This window comes from Equus asinus, chromosome 21 (genome assembly GCF_041296235.1).
Source record: "Equus asinus isolate D_3611 breed Donkey chromosome 21, EquAss-T2T_v2, whole genome shotgun sequence".
Classification (NCBI taxonomy): Eukaryota; Metazoa; Chordata; class Mammalia; order Perissodactyla; family Equidae; genus Equus; species Equus asinus.
Window position 1 is genome coordinate 51,156,108 of NC_091810.1, and position 19,513 is coordinate 51,175,620.

At 45.6% G+C, this 19,513-nt stretch overlaps 1 protein-coding gene and 1 pseudogene across 3 annotated transcripts in view; one reads left to right on the forward strand and one right to left on the reverse strand.

Moving 5' to 3' along the window:
• The window catches only part of PTPN23 (protein tyrosine phosphatase non-receptor type 23), a 31,596-nt gene extending 17,951 nt beyond the window's left edge, over positions 1-13,645 (reverse strand). The window contains exons 1-2 of one of the 3 annotated variants that reach the window (XM_014828821.3): positions 13,461-13,645; positions 4,086-4,160 (exon numbers count right to left, since the gene is read on the reverse strand). In XM_014828821.3, coding sequence (XP_014684307.1) covers positions 4,086-4,160; positions 13,461-13,544 — 159 coding nt within the window. In that variant the 5' untranslated portion in view covers positions 13,545-13,645. Of the gene's footprint in view, positions 1-4,085; positions 4,161-13,059; positions 13,134-13,460 lie in introns of those variants that run through there. The other 2 variants (XM_070493415.1, XM_044755324.2) reach the window with 2 other exon arrangements.
• On the forward strand, positions 784-1,500 carry LOC106823249 (interferon-induced transmembrane protein 3 pseudogene; annotated as a pseudogene).
• Positions 13,646-19,513: the final 5,868 nt, after the last annotated feature.

A 19,513-nucleotide genomic window follows, 5' to 3' on the forward strand; every position in this document is an offset into this window, starting at 1 on the left:
TTTTATGTTATCTGTATTTTACCACAATAAAAAATTTCTAAAAGATATTTTTTACAAAGTCAGGTAAGTTCCTTGTAATAAGGCTTCTAATAATTAGTGACAAATACACACTTTTAAGTATTTTCTTTCTAATTATTTTATGCACCGTTGTATAGCAACATGTTTCCCCTTGTGTGTTTGTTAGAAGTATGAGGGTCTGAAGTCCACACTGGCTTGGCTGACCTTGGGTCCCAGGGATGTAAATATGTGCTGTAGAAATCAGTAGCTGTTAGTGTTTTCTTGTCCACCACCGACCACAGACCAACGCAGCCATCCTTGCAATAAACCAGCAGCATTGGTGACTGTTTTTAATACCCAACTGACCTGTTAATTTTGGATACATTTTCAATTACTACTGACATTTTCTGTCAGCTATTCAGAAACTAGTACCAGCAAGGACTGGCAACTTCAACCAAATCCAGAAATGTAAGGATATTATACCCATTCAGAGGATCTGCAATGGATTCATATGTTGCTCCCTTAATTGGAGCCTTCCACTGTTCAGACTCTTGGACAAATTTTTCAAAAGTGAAACAAATAAGCAAATTGGCACTTGGCCTTGATAACAGTGTTTCCAGCTCTTTCACAATGCTGCAGGTAGCAGGACAGTTTTCTCGCTTGAGAACTGAGCCTCCACCAAATCTAGGTCTGGTTTGCATACCTGTTATTCCTATGCTGACCACACACGGATGATTGGGGCAGGACCACACCACCTCAGGAGGCTGAGGGAGGCATTCAGTAAGCCATGTGGAAGTGAAAGAAGCCTCACTCAAAAGACTGCAAATGAGAGAAACCGAAACTACTGGGGAAAGAGAAGGCCCACTGTGCACCATCCAGCCTTCCAGACCACAGCTCGCTCCATCCCGGCACCATGAACCGCACCTCCCAGACCTTTGTCAGTGGCACCTACAGTGGTATCCCCCCGACCTATGAGATGCTCAAGGAGGGGCATGAGGTGTCCGTGCTGGGGGCACCCCAGAGCTCAGCTCCCATGACGACCACCGTGATCAACATGCGCAGTGACACCTCTGCGCCCAACCACATCGTCTGGTCCCTGTTCAACACGCTTTTCACATACTGGTGCTGCTGCCTGGGCTTCGTGGCCTTCACCTACTCCGTGAAGTCTAGGGACCGGAAGATGGTGGGCGACGTGACTGGGGCCCAGAGCTATGCATCCACCGCCAAGTGCCTGAACATCTGCGCCCTGGTCATGGGCCTCCTCGTGATCATTACATTCTTCAATATTTCTTGCCTCTGGCTGACTGATCTTTTTCCACGCATTTTAGCGATCATGATGAGTTTCAGAGACTACTAGCAGCTGTGCGTGGCCTGTGGCTACCCCAGCCTTCACAGCAGTTTACACACACATCTGCCTACACTTGAATTCAATAAAACACTGGTTGGAGGGAAAAAAAAGACTGCAAATGAAAGCGCTACTCCAGCGTCACACTCTCTGGATCCCTCACGAAGTCATTTATTCAATGGGCGTCTTTTTTTCAGGATTTGGCTCCCCAGCCCTCTTCCCTGCCACTGGAGACTCAGCTTAATGCCAATGGTGCCCACCAGTGCCTTTCTGCTCAAAGAATCTTATTTAGAGTTCCATGTTACTACACAGTAACTTTGTTCACTGCTGAACAGACAGTGCCTAGAAGAGTACCTGAGATTAAGACAGGGTTCAATAAATGTTTGTTAATGGAATAAATAATGCATGACTAGAACTCTAGCATATAAAGAGGACAGATGAAGAGCTCCTCTTAGTTCTCTTTTTTGGGGATCAAGCTTTGCCCTCAGCTTGGGGCAAAGGAAGAGCTGAGGCTGAAATTATTCAACATTATGTAGTTTTTATTTAAAAAGTAGAAAAATTTTTTCATAATATTAAACACAGAAATGACATCTGGTTATTGGTCACTGTTTACTGCTAATGGACACAGGTTGAGAAAGGTTGAAAACACTGTTATAATAAGATTTAAGCAAATCGTTTATCAATTAGAATGATTTAGCAATGTTATTTTAACTTTCGGCTTTTTAAAAAATAAAAAGAATGTGTACAATATCACAACGGCTGTCTCAGGACAGGGTTGTTTTGTTCTTCATATTTCTCTTATTTCCCAGTTTTCTACAGGTTTTATGACCTATTAATTCATCAGAATACAAAGTGAGTGACTGTGCCAATACTCCTGCCCCCTGAAAGAGTTGCTAAGAGGACTGTGGTGCCCACTACCACTGAGCCCCGCAATGGCAGAAACAGGTCACCTCAAACCGGCACAATAGCCAGCACTGTGCTCAATGCTGACAATTCAGATGCCAGAATCAAGCCAAAGATAGACATTCTCACAATTATTAACATTGTTCTGGAAATACATGCCTACTGCAAGAAAACAACTGTTGGAAAGAAGGCGGCAAAATCATTACATGTACACGATTATGACCTGTGTACTTGGAAAACCCAAGAAAATGAGCTGAAATACTACCAGAAAGAAGACAATTAACAAAAATAAATTGCTTTTCTCTACACCAACTGTAAGGGGTGGAAAATATAACCAGAGACGAGGGAAGGACACTAATAGCAATAACAAAAAAAATACAGAAGTAAATCTAAGAAGATATGTGTAAAACCTACATGAAGAAAACCGTAACTTTACTGAGAAGCCTGAAAAAAGATCTGAAGAAATTCAGAGGAAAGCAACCTTGCAAAGATGTTAATTCTATCTAATCAATCTGTAAATTTTATGAGCTCATGAAATTCCCAAGACTATTTTGGAGAACTTGACAAAAAGATTCTAAGTTCGAGAAATACTCACGTGAGAATAGCCATGGAAAACTTGAAAAAGAAAAGTTACTATCATGGATTAGTCTTATCAGATAGTAAAACGTATAACAGATACAATACTTAAAATATCATGGGCCTGCAGAGGAAGATAGATGGTGGAAGAGATCAGGAAATTCTGAATAGATCTAAAATACATATGAGAATTCAGCACTGGAGTGTTTCAAAACAGTACAAAAAACACGGAGAAAAAGTTAAAGTTTGAGCCTTCCCTCACATATCACATACTTTAAATGCCATGTAAAGACTGAAGTGAAAACCAGAAGCACACAAGTACCAGAGAAGGAACATTGGTGACTGCACCTTGTTTGGGTGACAAAGGTTTTCTAAATGCAAATCAAAGGGAAAGATGAGATGGACCCAATTTATAAACATTTAAATGTAAAATCTGAAAAGTTTGCACTAAATACACAATAAACAAAAACGATGAACTGAGAAAAATATTTGCATCATGTAAGACAAAAGAGGAGTATTACTAATGTATGAATGAGTCTTATAAATTAGTAAGAAAAAAGGTCTAACACCCAATAACAAAGGACATTAACCGACAATTCCTAAAAGACATATAACAAACACATAAACAATTGTGAAACCTTTTTGTTGACCAAATAACTGAAAATTAGAATCAAATATCCTTTTCATCTATCAGACTGCCAGAACTGGAAAGTAACAGCAGGAGGCGGCACACTCTGCTGAGGGGCGTAAACTCAAACAGGTGCTCCTGTTCACCCACTAATTCCTACAGAAACTGTCCTATAAAAACCCAACTACGCAGACATGGGGTATATTTACAATGGTGAAAGACTGAAATAATCACATGTTCTCAGAGATGAGACTGATTAAATTATAGTGTGACATAATCATCACAGGCCATTAAAAATACTCTTGTATGCTCATTGATACAGAAACATCTCCAATGTGCTAAGTGAAAAAAGCAGGCTACATAAGCAGTATAAGTGGTGCACGATCCTACTGTGGTTTTATTACTATATATATTAAATAAAAATTTTAAACATAAAATTTTAAAAATTGTGCAAAGGATTCTTAAGATTGGTTTTCATTTTTTTTTGCTTTTTAGTACTTTGAAATTTTCCTATCATTAATTTTGCTGCTTTTACAGAGGAAAAGATTCTAAACTAAAAACACAGTTCCAGGTGGCTTCTTACCTCCCTATCAAACCAATCCCATTCACGTCTGCATAAAAATACCACCCTCCTACCTGTCTGAGCAACTCCAACTTCTTCAATTCCTCATTGTAGGCTTCTGGGTTTTCTCCATAATTCTTCAGGACAAACTAGAGAGAGAGAATAAAGTAAACCAAGGTTAGAGAAGACTCCCCTGCTCCCGCTCCTGCCCTCAGTCCTCAGCAATCACCAGTCAGGGTTCAGGATCAAGTCCGGAGTGACAACCATGAGTTCATCTCCTGGACCACAGCTCACTCTACCTCCATAAATAGGGCAGCACCAAGATGCTGACCATGGGAGCCTCCTCCTTTGAGCAAAATGAGAAATAAGACCCTACATGAACACCCTGGCTGGTCCTCATTATGCTTCAGCCCTCTCTATGAAGTCCAGGACTCCGCCAGCTCAGGAAGCCAGGGAACTGAGATGGCTACAATGGGATCCTACCAAGCATCCTAAAACAGGCCACAAATTCAAGCCTCCCTCACGGATTGGACCCTGCTGTGTACTGGGGTCACAACCATAATCCTAACCCGACAGCAAATGTAGGCAAGAGGCACCAAGCGAGAGGGCGTGCAAAGCCTTCTTCACCAGCCTGCCTCCTGGATGGGAAAGGGCGCTAGAGAAATAAGTGACCTGTAGTGTCCTCATCTGTGAGGAAAGGCCTGCTGACATGTGACCGGAATGACCCAGATGGGAGAAGGGAAGGTCACTGCCCACATCAGAGAGGGAACTGGCATGCCGGCCCACAACAGCACTCACCCCTCAAGAGCTGACTGTCATGGACAGTGAGCACACTCACCAGCCTGGAGGCACGGCCTGGACCAAAGGGCCCCTTTTCACCTAAGATTAACAGTCTAAGGCAGCTGGAACTACCCCTGTTGCAGCACCTGCTTCCTGATGTCTGGGTTACAATCTGGGGAGCCAGATCCACTAATTTCACAAACACTAAGGGCACTCACTAATGCCCAACTCACAAGGTTCCTTAAGACCCCAACCAAGGTATGTGAGGCAGAGATGGAAGGAGGCTGTAACGGCGGAGCAGTGGGCTGCTCTGCCCAGTAGCACACTCACACCATGTCTGTGGCCCACGCACCTTTCCTGGAGTCCCTTCCCAGGGCCTATGACACATGGCCAAGGAATTAGCCACATGGAAACCTGGAAGGCTGTATGACAGCTCCTACCTGCCTTGGTAGGGAAGGGAAAGGAGGGACAGGCAGAAGGGAGGCGACCACTGTGCTCATTTCAGTACTATCAGCCATGTTCCCAAACCTCTGGCCCTGACCCCTCTTCTGTTGGTTTCACCTTCTGAAAGCCCCATGTGTCCCTGAGCTCTCTTCTCTTTCCCCCTGCCAGCTCTGGCCTGGACAACCCACTCCTTCAAATCCACCCCTTACCTAGTGGCCAGAACTGTCTAACACAACTCTGACGTCACTCCTAACTTTAAATCCTTCTGAACACACACTCCTGGGCAAAAAATAAACACGCTTTTCTCAGGATAGTGAGATTACGGGAAATGAGTTGTACTCTAAAGAGAAAAACTGTAGTCTGAAAAGAATGTGCAACAGTGGCTCCCCAAAGCCTCCAGGACCAAATCTAATCTCGGCACAGAGTTCACGGCCCTTCACAACATGCTCCCAACAGCCTTCAAGGATCGTCCTCTGGCACCTCCCAGGGACACTCAGCCAACAGTACCTTGGAATTACTGCTCTCAGGTCTCAACGCCTGTCCACCGCCTTCTCTACTAAGACTCAGCTGAAATGTCACTTCCTTGAATGTTAGCTGCTGCTATCCTCACATTATGCACGTGCCTCCATCAGACTGTGTGCCCGGCACCAGGGTCAAGCCAGTGACCCCACCCCCACCCCAAACAATGAGTCCATCAGGAATGGTAGGGGCCTTATTAGATGTGCTGGATCCCCAGCAAATGGTTGCCTTTACAGGAAATACAGAGGAAGGATAAACAAATTGAGTAACAATAAAAGGAGACACACAGAAAACTTCAGAACATGGAACATTTAACCCAGTCTCTGAGAAATCAATGTCATTGCGGGTGGGGGGGGGGGCGGCAGGAGACTATTGTAGATCAAAAGAGATTAAAGAAATAGAACAACTAAATACAATATAGGAATCCTGAGTGGATCTGAGTTTGGGGGAAAAACAGTCATAAAAGACGTTTTGAGGACAAGTGGTGAAATTTAAATATATAGTAGAAAATTTCTGTGAATTTTCTTAAGTGTGATGATAATATTGTGGTTATATAGGAGAATGTCCTTTACTCTTAGGATGTGCTGAGATGTGTACAACTTATTTTTAAAGGTTCATGGGATATATACACACACATATATATGTATATGTGTATATACAGAGAGAGAACACACAAATATGGTGAAACGTAACTATCAAAACTAGGTAGGGAGAATTTGGGTGAGCATGCCTTCTTCTTTCAACTTTTCTGCATGTTTGAAATTTGTAATGTTTTAAGAGTTGCTGAAGAGCTAAATGGTACCTGAAAAAACATGTTTCCCTATGTCAGAGGTTCTTAGCCTTTTGTGGGTCCTTTGAGAATATGATAAAAGCCATGAAAGAAATCTCCTTAGAAATATTCAAATATGCATAAACACAAAAATTTGCCAACAATTTTAGGGGTTCACAGACACTTTGAAGCCCATTTAGGAAGGGGGTTCACAGACACTTCAAAGCTCCGGTTAAAAACCCCACTCTGATCCAGCCCACCCCTTCTCCTCCTCGCCACACCCTCCAAAAACCACAAATATAAAACGTGGCCTGAGCTATAAGATAAAACTTGACTATCTAAATGGGAACATCTTCTTCGATTAATCTCCTTTTAATAAAATATTTTAGTTTGCCCACTCTGAGGCTAGAGAAAAGGAGTAAAAGTGGAGCCTAGAGGCCCCGTGGGATAGAGGCCAAATGGATTAGAGGGATATCTGAAAGTCCCAGAAACAAGGCTTCACCTGACATCACTAAGAACATTTGTCCCTGATGTTCACACAACGGTGAAGTGGAGAGAGATGCTGCCCCTACCCGCAGCAAATTGTCCCTAGAGGTCACCTTCTTCCTGTGTCTCATTCTTCCTCCAAGATCAGCAGCAACACTTACCGAGCTCCTACCACGGGCAAGACACTGTGCTGAGCAAGAAACCAAAGAGGCAGATACTATTACCACCATTTTACAGATAAGGAAAAGAAGAAACTGAGGCAGAGAGGTCAGCGCACTTGCCAAGTTCACAGCACTAGTAACTGATGGGGCAAGGACTGAAACCAAGGCATTTGGGGTCCAGAGCCCCTGTTCTTAACCACACATCAAATCGATTCATTTCTCTTTTTTTAAATATGGTTCTCATAAATAACTCTAAGAAACAAGAAGAGAAAACAAATCTCCAGCCACACAGTCAGTGGAGCAGCCAGGTTATTTTTTAAACTCTGACAAAATCTTCTATGACTGCTGATCACTCCCCCACTGAATGGAGGAAAGAGGCTGGCTGAAGGTTCTAAAGGACAGAGACCATCTCACAGCCTCTCTATGGTCTGAAGCTCTGCAGAGCTCATAACAAAGTCTGGTCAGGATTTGAAGCTCCTAACAGAGCCTGAGAAGGAAGGCCCAGCAGCAGTTAGAGCCTGGACCTTTGCACGACAGATGAAGAGTAAGAAACTAGAAGGCCTGACAGGACCCCAGCAGACCTACACAACTAACAGCTGGTTGGGGTTGGGAGGGCCCAGCCAGGCTTTGGAGCATCTGGGGATCCTTTTCTGAGGGAAGACTAAGACATACGGACAGGTCTATGTTAATTGAGAGCATGTCATCAGAGCCGCTGAAAAAAAAGGAAAGGAAGGAGTTACAAGTGAAAAACAATAAAAGAGAATGGAAAGGCCATTTCCAGAGAGAAACACCAAGACAAAGTATTAGATCTGGCTGTGCCCCTGGGTTGCTGTAGGATCTGGGCTTGGTTTTTTTCATCTGTAAAATAGGGTTAATAGTACCTGCTATGTCTAACTCGCAGAGCTGTCATAAGGACTTAAGCTATTTCCTAAAGAGAGAGAGAGGATGCTAGGCTAAAAATACTGTTTACAACATGCCAAGACCTGTACTAGGGTCTCACACGGATAAACTCTTGATTCTCACAAGCTTATGAGGTATATTATTTCCATGTTACAGGTGAGAAAAGTGATGTCATCATTTGTAGCAGCTGTAGTAGCCATTAAGCAGACGAGGTGGGACCTACACCAAGGTCTGTCTGATTCCAACGTCTAGGCTGTTTCCATGAGGGTATTCCGCTCTTTTACTGAGGAACAAATGGCACAGAATTTTGTCAGTAGGTGAGATCACTGAAAACATCCACCCTGGGTCCTGCCATTCTTCCACAGATTAGAAAAATGGGAACCAGAGATGAGCAATGGTAGTGCTAGAACTCCAAGCCAGAATTCTGGACTCTTGACCCAGGAATATTTCTTTGTGTCACTTTCTACAGTCCCCACATGTTCTCATTCTTTTGTGTAGGCTTTTTTCTCCCCTGGGTGGGGTTGTTTAGCTTTCACTCTTTTTTTTTTGATGAAGATCAGCCCTGAGCTAACATCTGCCACCAATCCTCCACTTTTTGCTGAGGAAGACTGCTCCTGAGCTAACATCCGTGCCCATCTTCCTCTACTTTATATGTGGGACACCTACCACAGCATGGCATGCAAATGGTGTCATGTCCGGCCCCGGGATCCGAACCGGCGAACCCTGGGCTGCCGAAGCAGAACACGCGAACTTAACCGCTGCACGACCAGGCCAGCCCCAGCTTTCACTCTTAATTTACCTTAGAATTTCATGGTACTAGTTAAAGCAATAACCCCCCAAAAAAGGCAATAAAAGGCATCACGTGTGTATTACCTTTTTCACCATACACATTATATTTCTTTTTTCTCCACTTGCAGGGTTGACTCAAATATAAGAATGCCTTGAGCAGTTCCACAGAAACGCACATAAAATTGAGTCCCACATATAGTATTGTTAATTAATACAATATACGCTCTGCCACTGAATCTCAAATGACCTTAATTTTATTCAGAGAAAGGAGTATTATTGCCAAGGGAAATCTTTAGTCCCTTGGTGTCAGCAAGCCCAAGACAAAGAACAGGTCACAAGCACTGAGGATGAGAGCAGACCTTCATCCTCACCTCGTCTAACCCTACATAACACTCAAGGCCTCTCTCCCACATCTCTTCTGACCTGTCTGAACTACACCAGTGAGGATGGCTCAAGTTACATCTCCTGGAGGGTGCTAAACTAGATTAGGTCATTCAACCAACACTTGTTATACACGGTCTACACACAAGTATTTATTACTTCCTGAGTAAAGGAACGAATTTGGTGTGAAATGGATATAGGTCTTTGGTGTATGAGATTAAAGTTACAGAAGAATGAATGGACAATCCTGGTCATCTGTGCCTAGAGCCATTCCGTATAAAACACAAGTGGGGAGACAGGCTCAGACAGACCAGCTCAGTGACTCTAAATCTGTGATAAGGGATAAGACAGGTCACCATCACTGGTAACTGGCAAAGTCCTGTGCTCCTCACTGCTGAGAAGCCAGGGCCCTTTTAGGCCTCTGGTGATCTCACTTCCCTTTCTGCATGTGGGGCAAGCTTTTCAAAAAGAGTCAGCTGTCCCATGGGAAATCCGCAAAAGAAAAAATTCTACAAACCTGAAAACCAGGCTCTACCTACAAGTGAATAAGATCAACACGAAGAAGAGGCAACAAGAGTGTGCAGTCTATGGTGCAGGTCACCTGAGTGCAGGAGCTGTAAGATCCATCTGAATTTGGAGGAGGGTGGTACAACTGCCAGGCAGCCAAGGGGCCCTGAAGAAGTATGGTTCAGCCTGGGTGATGAAGAGGAGGAAAAGAATTCCAGTAACGACCGTAACAAGGACAGTGACCAGATGTGGAAGGAAAAGAGGCTGAAAGTTCCTGTAGGAGAGGCCTGGCCGAGTGAAGTTACAGAGGCAGGTGCAAGCAAAGTGGTGGCAGGCCTTAACAGCAGGCAGTTTCTCTGGATGAACCGAGTGGGAAAGTGGAGATTTACAGAAATCAATCCAGCCATAGAGGGAGGAGGGGAGAGGCCAAGAAGCCAATTGGTTGGCAGGGTGGCTACCATACGATATGGTACATCCGCCTTCGAGGTTACTACTGGATCACTAGATGGTAAACTTCACGAAAGCAGAGATTTTTGTCATCACATACGGCCCTGAATTCTCAGAGCCAGCACATAATAGTCCCTCAATAATTACTTGTTCAGTGAATGAACTGGGGAGGGACGTAACACCTCAGTTCAAGTGAGCTTGACTTAAGCTCAAGTGCAGTTGGTTAAGGACAGGTGTTTGGAACCGGAAGAGGAAAGAACTTTAAACACTAACACTTGTAGCCAAATCACTCACTGATGAAGAGCACAAGAGTCATCTTTCATTGGTTTCCACTGAGTCAGCACTCTGGGCTCTAAAACACAGGTAAGAAGGTGCAGGGCCAGCAGGATTTCCCCACTAAAAAAGTTATGTGGGTCCAGGTATCCCAACCTAAAAGCTTGGCACTGCAGTTCAAAACCAGCTTGCACTTCTCCTGGCTCTTTTTTCACATTATTCCATAATTGAAAGCATGTCAATCAGGAGTGAAAACCAATACTAACCATTATGAAAGTTTTTTTCAAATGCCCAGCCTCATAAAGAAAAAAAACCCTTTCTCTATCTGGAAAACTCCCAGTCATCCTTCAAACCCCGCCTCCTTGGCAAGGCTTCCCTGATGGCTCCCCCTAAGGCTGGTACTTCTGTACACTGCACATACTTCTACTCTTCCACTGATGTCAACATCTAATTTTTAAATCTCCTCTACTATACTATGAATTCCATGAAAAAAAAAAGATGATCTCTTATTCATCTATATTATCAGTGCTAAGCAAACTGCTCGACAGGTTGACCTCAACAGAATCAATTTTTACCCGACTATCCTAAATTAAATTCCACCCCTCAGCTCCAAGTCATTGGTGAAGATTACCGCAGCTCAGAGCAAGGGTCGAAAAGGACAAGGGTACCAGCAGCAGAAGGCAGAGTTGAGGCTCTACGGTTGGAGAGAAGAGTCCAGGACAGGAGGAGTTCTCAGGCTACAGTGGCTTCTGCAGTCTCCTCTGCAGGAAGAGAGTTCCACGGTACCCTGAGGGAGTTGGCCACTTTCAAGCCCAGCCTACCCACAGACTGCTATTCCTTTTCAGTGGGTTCATGCCACAATCTTAACCTATCAAATAAATGGTGATATCCTTCCCAATCTCAAAAAAGAGGAAACAAAGAAAAGAAGCTGATGTCTAGCAAATGTTTTTTCAGCATCTGATACCGTCTTAGGTTAAATGGCTAATGAGCAACTCCTCTCATGGAAGCCCAGGGACTCTCAAGGAAGCCACTGCTCACATAACACCTTGTAGCCTAGGCATGGCTAGAGCACCAAAGGCTAAGCTCAAACAAAAATATCTCCTAGGAGTTTGTGAGCTAAGGTTTTATCCACTGGATTTCCATAAATTTAGTCACCATCTCTAAATTCCCTATCGACTATCAATTCAGTCATCTGAGAAATGTTCTCATGAACGCCAACTATGTAGAGGGGACCCTGCTAGGATGTGAGAAGCATGGAGATGCCTCGCAGGTCACTTACAATTGAAAAGGTGAGCTAAAACATAGCACACACAACTGTCACCAGGAAAAGAATGAAAACAGTAAGGGATTCAGAGAAGGGAAAGATTAATCCAGATGAAAAGATTAAAGAAGACTTGTGGAAGAGACAGAGCTTAACTGGACCTTGAAAGATGAACAGAACCAATATACAGAGATTAAAGAAGGGCCCCATCCCCATCCCCATCCCCAGGGCAAAGATGAGAGCTCTTCTGGATGGGAGGAATTCCACAACGAAAGGCACAGAAGAACGAACATACAGAGAATGTTAAGGGAAAAGCAAGTGGCTGATTGTGAACAGAATCTGGAATCCTTGTATCAGAAGCACATAGATCAAGCACATACTGGGCGCTCAAAAAATGCTGAAAGAACCGTGGTAGGTCAGGGAGAACTCTGAACAGGTTAGAGTCGAACTAGAAAACAAAGGAGTTTTGTTGTGTCAGAGAAAAAGTCATCTAATTGTACTTAATGAAAGGGCTGATAGAGAACAGACCAAAGTCTGAGGAAGAGGGAACAAAATTCCGGAATTTTAAATCACTTAATCTAACTTCCTGGTTTATGAATGAGGAAAAAGAGGCAAAGGGGTTAAATGACGGACTCAAAGGAATATAAACAAATTGTCAGTGTCTAAATTAAGGCCACAGCGGTGTAAAGAGGTGGTTATGGTTTCTTGGGAAACTACTTCCATATCCATTTTCTTTCTCCTGTTTCTCTCCTCAAGCACCCAGCTGAGTGGTGCACCATCCAGATTATCTGGGACTTACTCTGGCAGCTGCTGTGCTAAAACCACAAGGATGTCAACCTGCAACAGCCTCCTTGTTGTTCCTTTTCACTTCTGCTCTGACCCTCAACACTACCAGGTGACCCTTCCCAAGACAGATGTCTCAGAGGGCACCTGATGCCCAACCAACACCTGGTTCCACCTCTTTGTATCCCTGATCTCGCCACAGAGCTCCCTTGCCTCAGTCAACTCCAAACCAGCCTGTCTCCTCCGTCCAACTGAAGGTTCGACACAATAGCTACTAAGGTCTCTTGGGGAACTACAACATTGTTTATCCCGTCCAAACAGTTCTGAAAAGCAGTAACCCTCCCCAAAATGAATGGAACTCTATCTTTTCGTTCAAAGGGGCTCCCGAACAGGTTTCTTCTTCTGAGGAGATCGGACAGAACTGCACCAAGTGTCAGAGAGACCCCAATCGCAGAAGGCAGACATTCCTGGGTCACCGGGGCTCCCGTCTTAAAACACATCCTGAGCCATCCTCAGCGTTCATCTCAGGCCGGTCGCGGACAACGTACCGAGGGTCGGGCACAGCAGTTCAACCCAGACGATCAGGGTCGCCTCCGCTCCCCGCGGGGCGGTCCTGGAGTGGAGGAATGGCGGAGCAGAACTAGATCCAAAGCGTCACACTGAGGAAGTCTGACGCCTCGGTGGCAACCGTGAAAGGCCCGGGGCAGAAGTCGGGAAGCGGTCTCCGAGGAGGCTGCGGGTGCTGGCCCAGGGCCGCCGAGGAGAGGGAGGTTGGCGAGCGGGGGGTCGAGGTGGACCAGACTGAGCAAAACCAGAGGAGGCCCCTCCTGGCCTCACCTGACCCTGCGACAGGGCCTGGAGAAATGATGGACACGCAGGGGGCGTCACGCGCTGGCAGACAACGCAGATACGCGGGAGAAGGGGGTGGGGGGGTGCGAGACGCACTCACCTTCTTCACTGCCGGCTGGAAGTGGAAGTCACCGGCCTCCTTCAGGTCCAGCCAGATCATGGGCATGCGGGGCACGGCCTCCATGGCGGCTGGCGCCCGCCGGCCACCAGACCGCTCCCTCTCTGCTCTAGCTGCTGGCTCAGCCCGCGCCCTCGCCCTCCCCCTCCCCACCGGAAGTCACCCGTCACGCGGGGACGAGAAGACGCTCGCACGGCCTGCTGGGAGATGCAGTCCCGGCCCCGCCCACGCAGCCTTTCGTACACTCTCAGCTTCCGATGCGCATGCTCAGTCTCCTCCTCAGGGAGGGCGTGGAGGGCGAATCTCCAGCCCTAGGCGAGATGGTTTGTGGGAGTGGTAGTTTTCATCCGCTTAGCTGCCCATCTGTTTCCGGGCCGAACGTACCAGCCCTGCCTGGCTTTGGTGGTGGCCCTCCTTTCTCTAGGGAAGGGCGTTAGAGAATGCACCTATGAACTTGTAGTCCCAAATAGTGTCGAGGGCAATGGAGGACGGAGGCAGGTGTATGGTAGAGAGAACGTTGCGGACGGGCTTCCCAGAGGAGGTGACTGGAAAACTGAGCGCTGGGAGAGGGGGCGCCTGGCCAGGAGGGGGACAAAGCTAAGAGGAGAGCAAGAGGTTTTGTCCCAAGTGTCGAGCTTTGGAACAGAGGGGTGACTGGTCGAAGATTGGCACACTTGGTCCAGCCTCGAAGGCTGTGCACTGCCTAAGAGATGGACGCCTCCACTTGTAATGATGGGGAAAGAACGCCTAGATGGAGTGTAGAGAGAAAAAAGGAGGCCCAGAGCAATGTGGGTAGATGGGGTGGGGCTGAGTATGCCCAGCCATGTGAGTACCTAGTTTGGCCAGGCTGTCTGGAAGGGGCCCACAGAACAGAGAACAGTTGTTGCCTCTGGAGAGGTGACCTAAAGAGCAGAATTTTTTTTTTTTAAAGATTTTATTTTTCCTTCTTCTCCCCCAGTACATAGTTATATATATTTCAGTCGTGGGTCCTTCTAGTTGTGGTACGTGGAATGCTGCCTCAGCCTGGCCTGATGAACGGTGCTAGGTCCGCGCCCAGGATCTGAACGGGTGAAACCCTGGGCAGCTGAAGTAGAGCTTGTGAACTTAACCACTCAGCCACGGGGCCAGCCCCCAAGAGCAGGACTCTTTAAAGCGTGTATGTATTACCTATCTTTAGAAATAAAATGAAGAATAGTTTGGAGATAGTGAGGGGAAAAGTGGAAGCAGGGAAACCAGTGAGGATCCTTTGTAGTCTTCCAGGAGATGGGACATGTTGGGTTGGGGTAGAGAGAGGTAAAAAGTGGGCATATTTGAGAAGTGTTTTGGAGAAAAAAAATGTCAAAACTTGGGGTGAATGCATGTAGGGGAATGAGAATGTCAAAGATGATTTCCAAGTTTCCAGCTAGTATAGCTGGGTGGCTGCAGGGTGTTTACTGACATGAGAAAACAGGGGAAGGAACAGGTTTGGAGAGGAAGAGCAACGGTTCAGGTCTGTCTGTGTTAAGCTGGATACAGATGCCTCTGAGTCTAAAGAGGAGATGCGGAGGAGACCAAAGGATGTGGGATCTGGGCTCAGAAGAGAGGCTTCACCCACAATATAGGGCCCAGGTCCCCTTTGCAGTGAGACCCCAAAACCTTTGAAGACTCTGTCAAGGGCCTACCTTCATGCCAATTGGAGTTAGAGCAAAAGGAAATGCAAGTACATAAATGTTTGTAGCAGCATTATTCATGGTAGCCAAAAGTTGGAAACAAACCAGATGTCCATCGATGGGTGAATGGATAAACAAATATGGTATATCCATACAATGGACTATTATTCAGCCTTAAAAAGGAAGGAAACTCTGATACATGCTAAACATGGATGAGCCTTGAAGACATTATGCTAAGTGAAATAAGCCAGACAAAAAAGGACAAATATTGTATGATTCCACTTATATGAGGTACCTAGTATAGTCAAATTCATAGAGACTGAAACAGAATGGTGGTTACCAGGGGCTGGAAGAGGGGAGAATGGGGAGTTTTTGTTTAATGGGCACAGAGTTTCAGTCAGGGATGATGAACAAGTTCTGAAGATGGATGGTGGTGATGGTTGCACAGCAATGTGAATGTACTTAATGCCACTGAACTGTACCCTTAAAAATGGTTAAAATGGTAAGCTTTATGTTAGGTATATTTTATCACAATAAAAAAATTTTAGAAAAGAATATGCAAGACCTTACAGATAATTTTTTTTAAGGAAAGAGAAAATTGTACCAGCATCTTAAAAGAGCTTATTTCTGGAGGACCATCTTGGGGTCACCGGATCAGAGGTGCAGAAATTGAAGATAAAGCCCATGTCCTGAAAAATGCCAACAATGAGGAAGGAAAGAAAGTTGCCCAAACACAATTTATAGTAAATGAAATGCAGGAGCCCACCCTGGGGTTCTCTGATGGTGAGGTAGTGCTGAGCCATAGTGGAGCTGCTAGACGTAGACACAGTAGCTGGACCAGAGCAGGCTAGGGGGTGGGAGACTAGTACTGCATCACTGAGCAAAGAAAGAGGCAAGATTCAGGATGTGGGACTAAGGAAGGAGGCAGCCACAGGAAGCAGTTTGGCTACAGGACACAGACAGCCCAGGCCCCAAGCATGAGGCCAGTAAGGGATCGAGATTAAGCAGTTACAGGTCAGTATGGGCTGGAACAGTCAAGAAGGGACAGGAGAGGATTAGGAATCCCTAAGGTGGGCCTTGCAAGACCTGTAGGAGCAGGCATTCCAGGTGAGGGGAAGTGCAGGTGTAAAAGGGAGCTCTGCTAGGTTCCAGGATTCAGAGGATCCTACCTCATGAGCTTCCTAGAGCAACACTTTTTGCCCTACTGTCTTTCCTTCCCCTAGCCTCACTCTCCTCTATATAAAGGGACCACTTTGGCCCCACGTGAGGCTTCTGGGGTTGACCTACAACAACAGACATGGACCCTGTGAGTGTCAGGGTGTATTAATTCCCTACGGCTGCCATAACAAAGCATCACAGACTGAGTGGCTTAAACAACAGAAATTAATTTTCTCACAGTTCTGGAGGCCACAGGTCTGAGGTCAAGGTGTCGGCAGGGTTGGTTTCTTCTGAACCCTTGCTCCTTGGTTTGTAGATGGTTGTCTTCTACCTGTGTCTTCACATGGTCTTCCCTCGGTGCATGTCTGTGTCCTAATCTCCTTTTAAGGACACCATCATATTGGATTAGGGCCCACCCTCATGACCTCGTGTTACCTTAATTGCCTCTTTAAAGACTCGACCTTCAAATTCAGTTACATTCTGAGGTACTGGGGGTTACTACTTCAACATTTGAATTTGGGAGGGAAACAATTCAGCTCATAACACAGGGTCACAGTGACATGAAGGGCAATTGGTATAAGAGGCATCAAAGACTAAGAGGCCCTGTGAGGAGGCCTCCAATGCTGAGGCAGTGGGGTGGGGATGAGCCACTGGAGATGAGACAGCAAAAAGGATGTCTCTGGGGAGCCCTCCTAATGAACATATTTCCTCACAGAGACGGGCAGAGTTGGGAGTTTGAGGAAGCATGAGACTCCATAGTAATAGGGAAGAGTAGGCCCATTCACAAGCGGGTGGCGAACACCCCGTTCAGCCAGGTCAGTTCACCCCTTTCTCAATGCAACACATACAGACACACACCCGTCACACCTGGCAGAGCTGGATTGGCCTCCGAGGCACACAGACATCCTCCTCCATTTTACCAATGGTGAAACTGAGGCCTGGATTGGGGAGTGGACCACTCAAGTCTCCCAGCAAGTAAATGGAAGAGTCCGGGCTGGGCCTGAGTGTCCTGCCTCCCAGTTCATTTGTTCAATAAATATTTATTCAACACTCACTGTGTCCTAGACACTGTTCTATGTGCTGGTGAATAAAACAGGCAAAGATCTCTGCCCTCATAAGGTCACAATCTAGTGAGGGGAGGTAGACATTAACACAATAAAGAATATACGGTATATGAGATGGCAGTAACTGCTATGGTAGGAAAAAAAAATAACACAGAGGAAGGAAGATGGGAGTATGAGGAGGGGGACATTTGCAATTTTATATCGGTTATATCAGGTGGTCATGGAAGGCTTCACTGAGAAAATATGTTTGAGCAGAGATCTGAAGGAAGTGAAGGAGCAAGCCAGGCCATAGCTAAGGGAAAAGTATTCTAGAAAGAGAACAACAAATACAAAAGCCCTGAGCCAAGACTGTACTTGGCATCCCTGAAGAACAACAAGGAGGCCAGCGTGGCTGAGGCTGAGTGAATATGGAGAAGAGTAGGAGATGGTGTCGAGAGGCAATGGGTCGGGGTGAGGTGGGAGTTGCAGATGGGGTAGGGTCTCAAAAACCGTGGTAAGATTTGCGCTTTTCCTTGGATGACCTGGGGAACCATGAGAGGGTTTGGAACAGAGGAGGGATATGATATGACCTAAGTTTAAGGGTTACACTGGCTGCTATATTGACAGACTGTGGAGGGAGGTGGTGACTAGGAGGAAGGGCCCATATCAAGAATTGTGGATTCCCGGGACACTGTTCTGGGCACTATAGAGGGGAGGGTGGAGACGGGACAACTGCACCACTCAGATCCTGCCTTCAGGGTCTTCAGAGTGAGGTCTGGGATGGGAATACACACAGGAAACATGTGAGGGGGACTTGAGACAGGAATGTACCACAGGGGCAGAGTCGGGGTGGGATTTGGTGTGCTTAGGCCAAATCACCTCCAAAGAAGGGGGTGGGGAAAGAGTGAACCCAGAGCGGGCAGAGAGCCTACTGGGGTTGGTGAGGAGAGAAGGCTTCCTGACGAAGAGAGGTGATCCACAGACTCACTGCAGCTCCTGTCAAACTCCCACTTTGTATGTGTGTGAAAGTTGACAAGGTGTTTCTCAAATTTATGTGGAAAATCAAAGGCCTCTATACCGTCTTAAAGAAGAGAAGCAAAATGAGAAACCTGTCCACCAGATGTCTAGTCCTGTTAGAAAGCTGAGTAATTGGAATAGTGGAAGTATTTGCTCAGGAACATAACATTCGACCATCAGAACTGAATAGGGAACCCAGAAACAGACTGAAGACTTCCATGTCCACTTAATGGACTCCAGAGGTAGCATAGCAGGCCAGTGAGGAAAGGAGAGACTACTGAATAAATGATGCAGGTCAATTTGTCATCCATGTGAAAAAACTTAAATTGGAATATGTTATGGATTGAATTGTATCCCCCCAAAAGATATGTTGAAGTCCTAACCCTTGGGTATGTCTGTGAATGTGACCTTATTTGGAAATAGGGTCTTTGCAGAAGTAATCAAATTAAGATGAGGTCATACTGGATTACAGTGGGCCCTCATCCAGCAACTGGTGTCCTTAAAAAAAGAAATTCCACCTTGAGACTGCAACATCAACTCAGGCCTGAGTGTCCAGCCTGCCACGGGGGTGCCCTACAGACTTTGGACTTGTCAAACTCCACAATCGCATAAGCCAATTCCTATCAATTATCTATCTGTCTATCAGCTGTCTGTTCATCTCCTCTTTCTCTGGAAAGTCCTGACTGATACAGAGCTTACTTCACACCATGTTTCCAGTAGGGTTTGAAGTCAGAAGAGAGGGAGGAGAGAAGTGATTGTAAGTGGGGACACAACAGGAGCTTCTGGGAGTCTGTGAATGTTCTGTGTCTTGATCCATCAGGCTGCTGCTTACAGGAGTTTGTTTACTTACTCCTGTAAGAGGTAAATAAACCAAGCTGTACACTTCTCTTGTGAGCATTTTTGTGTATATATTACGGTTCATAAAAAGTGAACGTAAGAAGTTAATTCCAGGTATATTAAGGACTGAAATGAGAAAGGCAAATAGCTCTAACTTTTAGAAGTAGATATAGGAGAATATCTTTATAAAGTCAAGAGGGAAGGATTTCTTAAACAAGGTATAAAAGGCACCAGCCGTGAAGGAAGATCAATAAATTAAACTTCATTTGAGTTAGGAAATTCTGTTGCACAAAAGACATCATAAAACACAGGAGCCAGCCTAAGAGGCTTC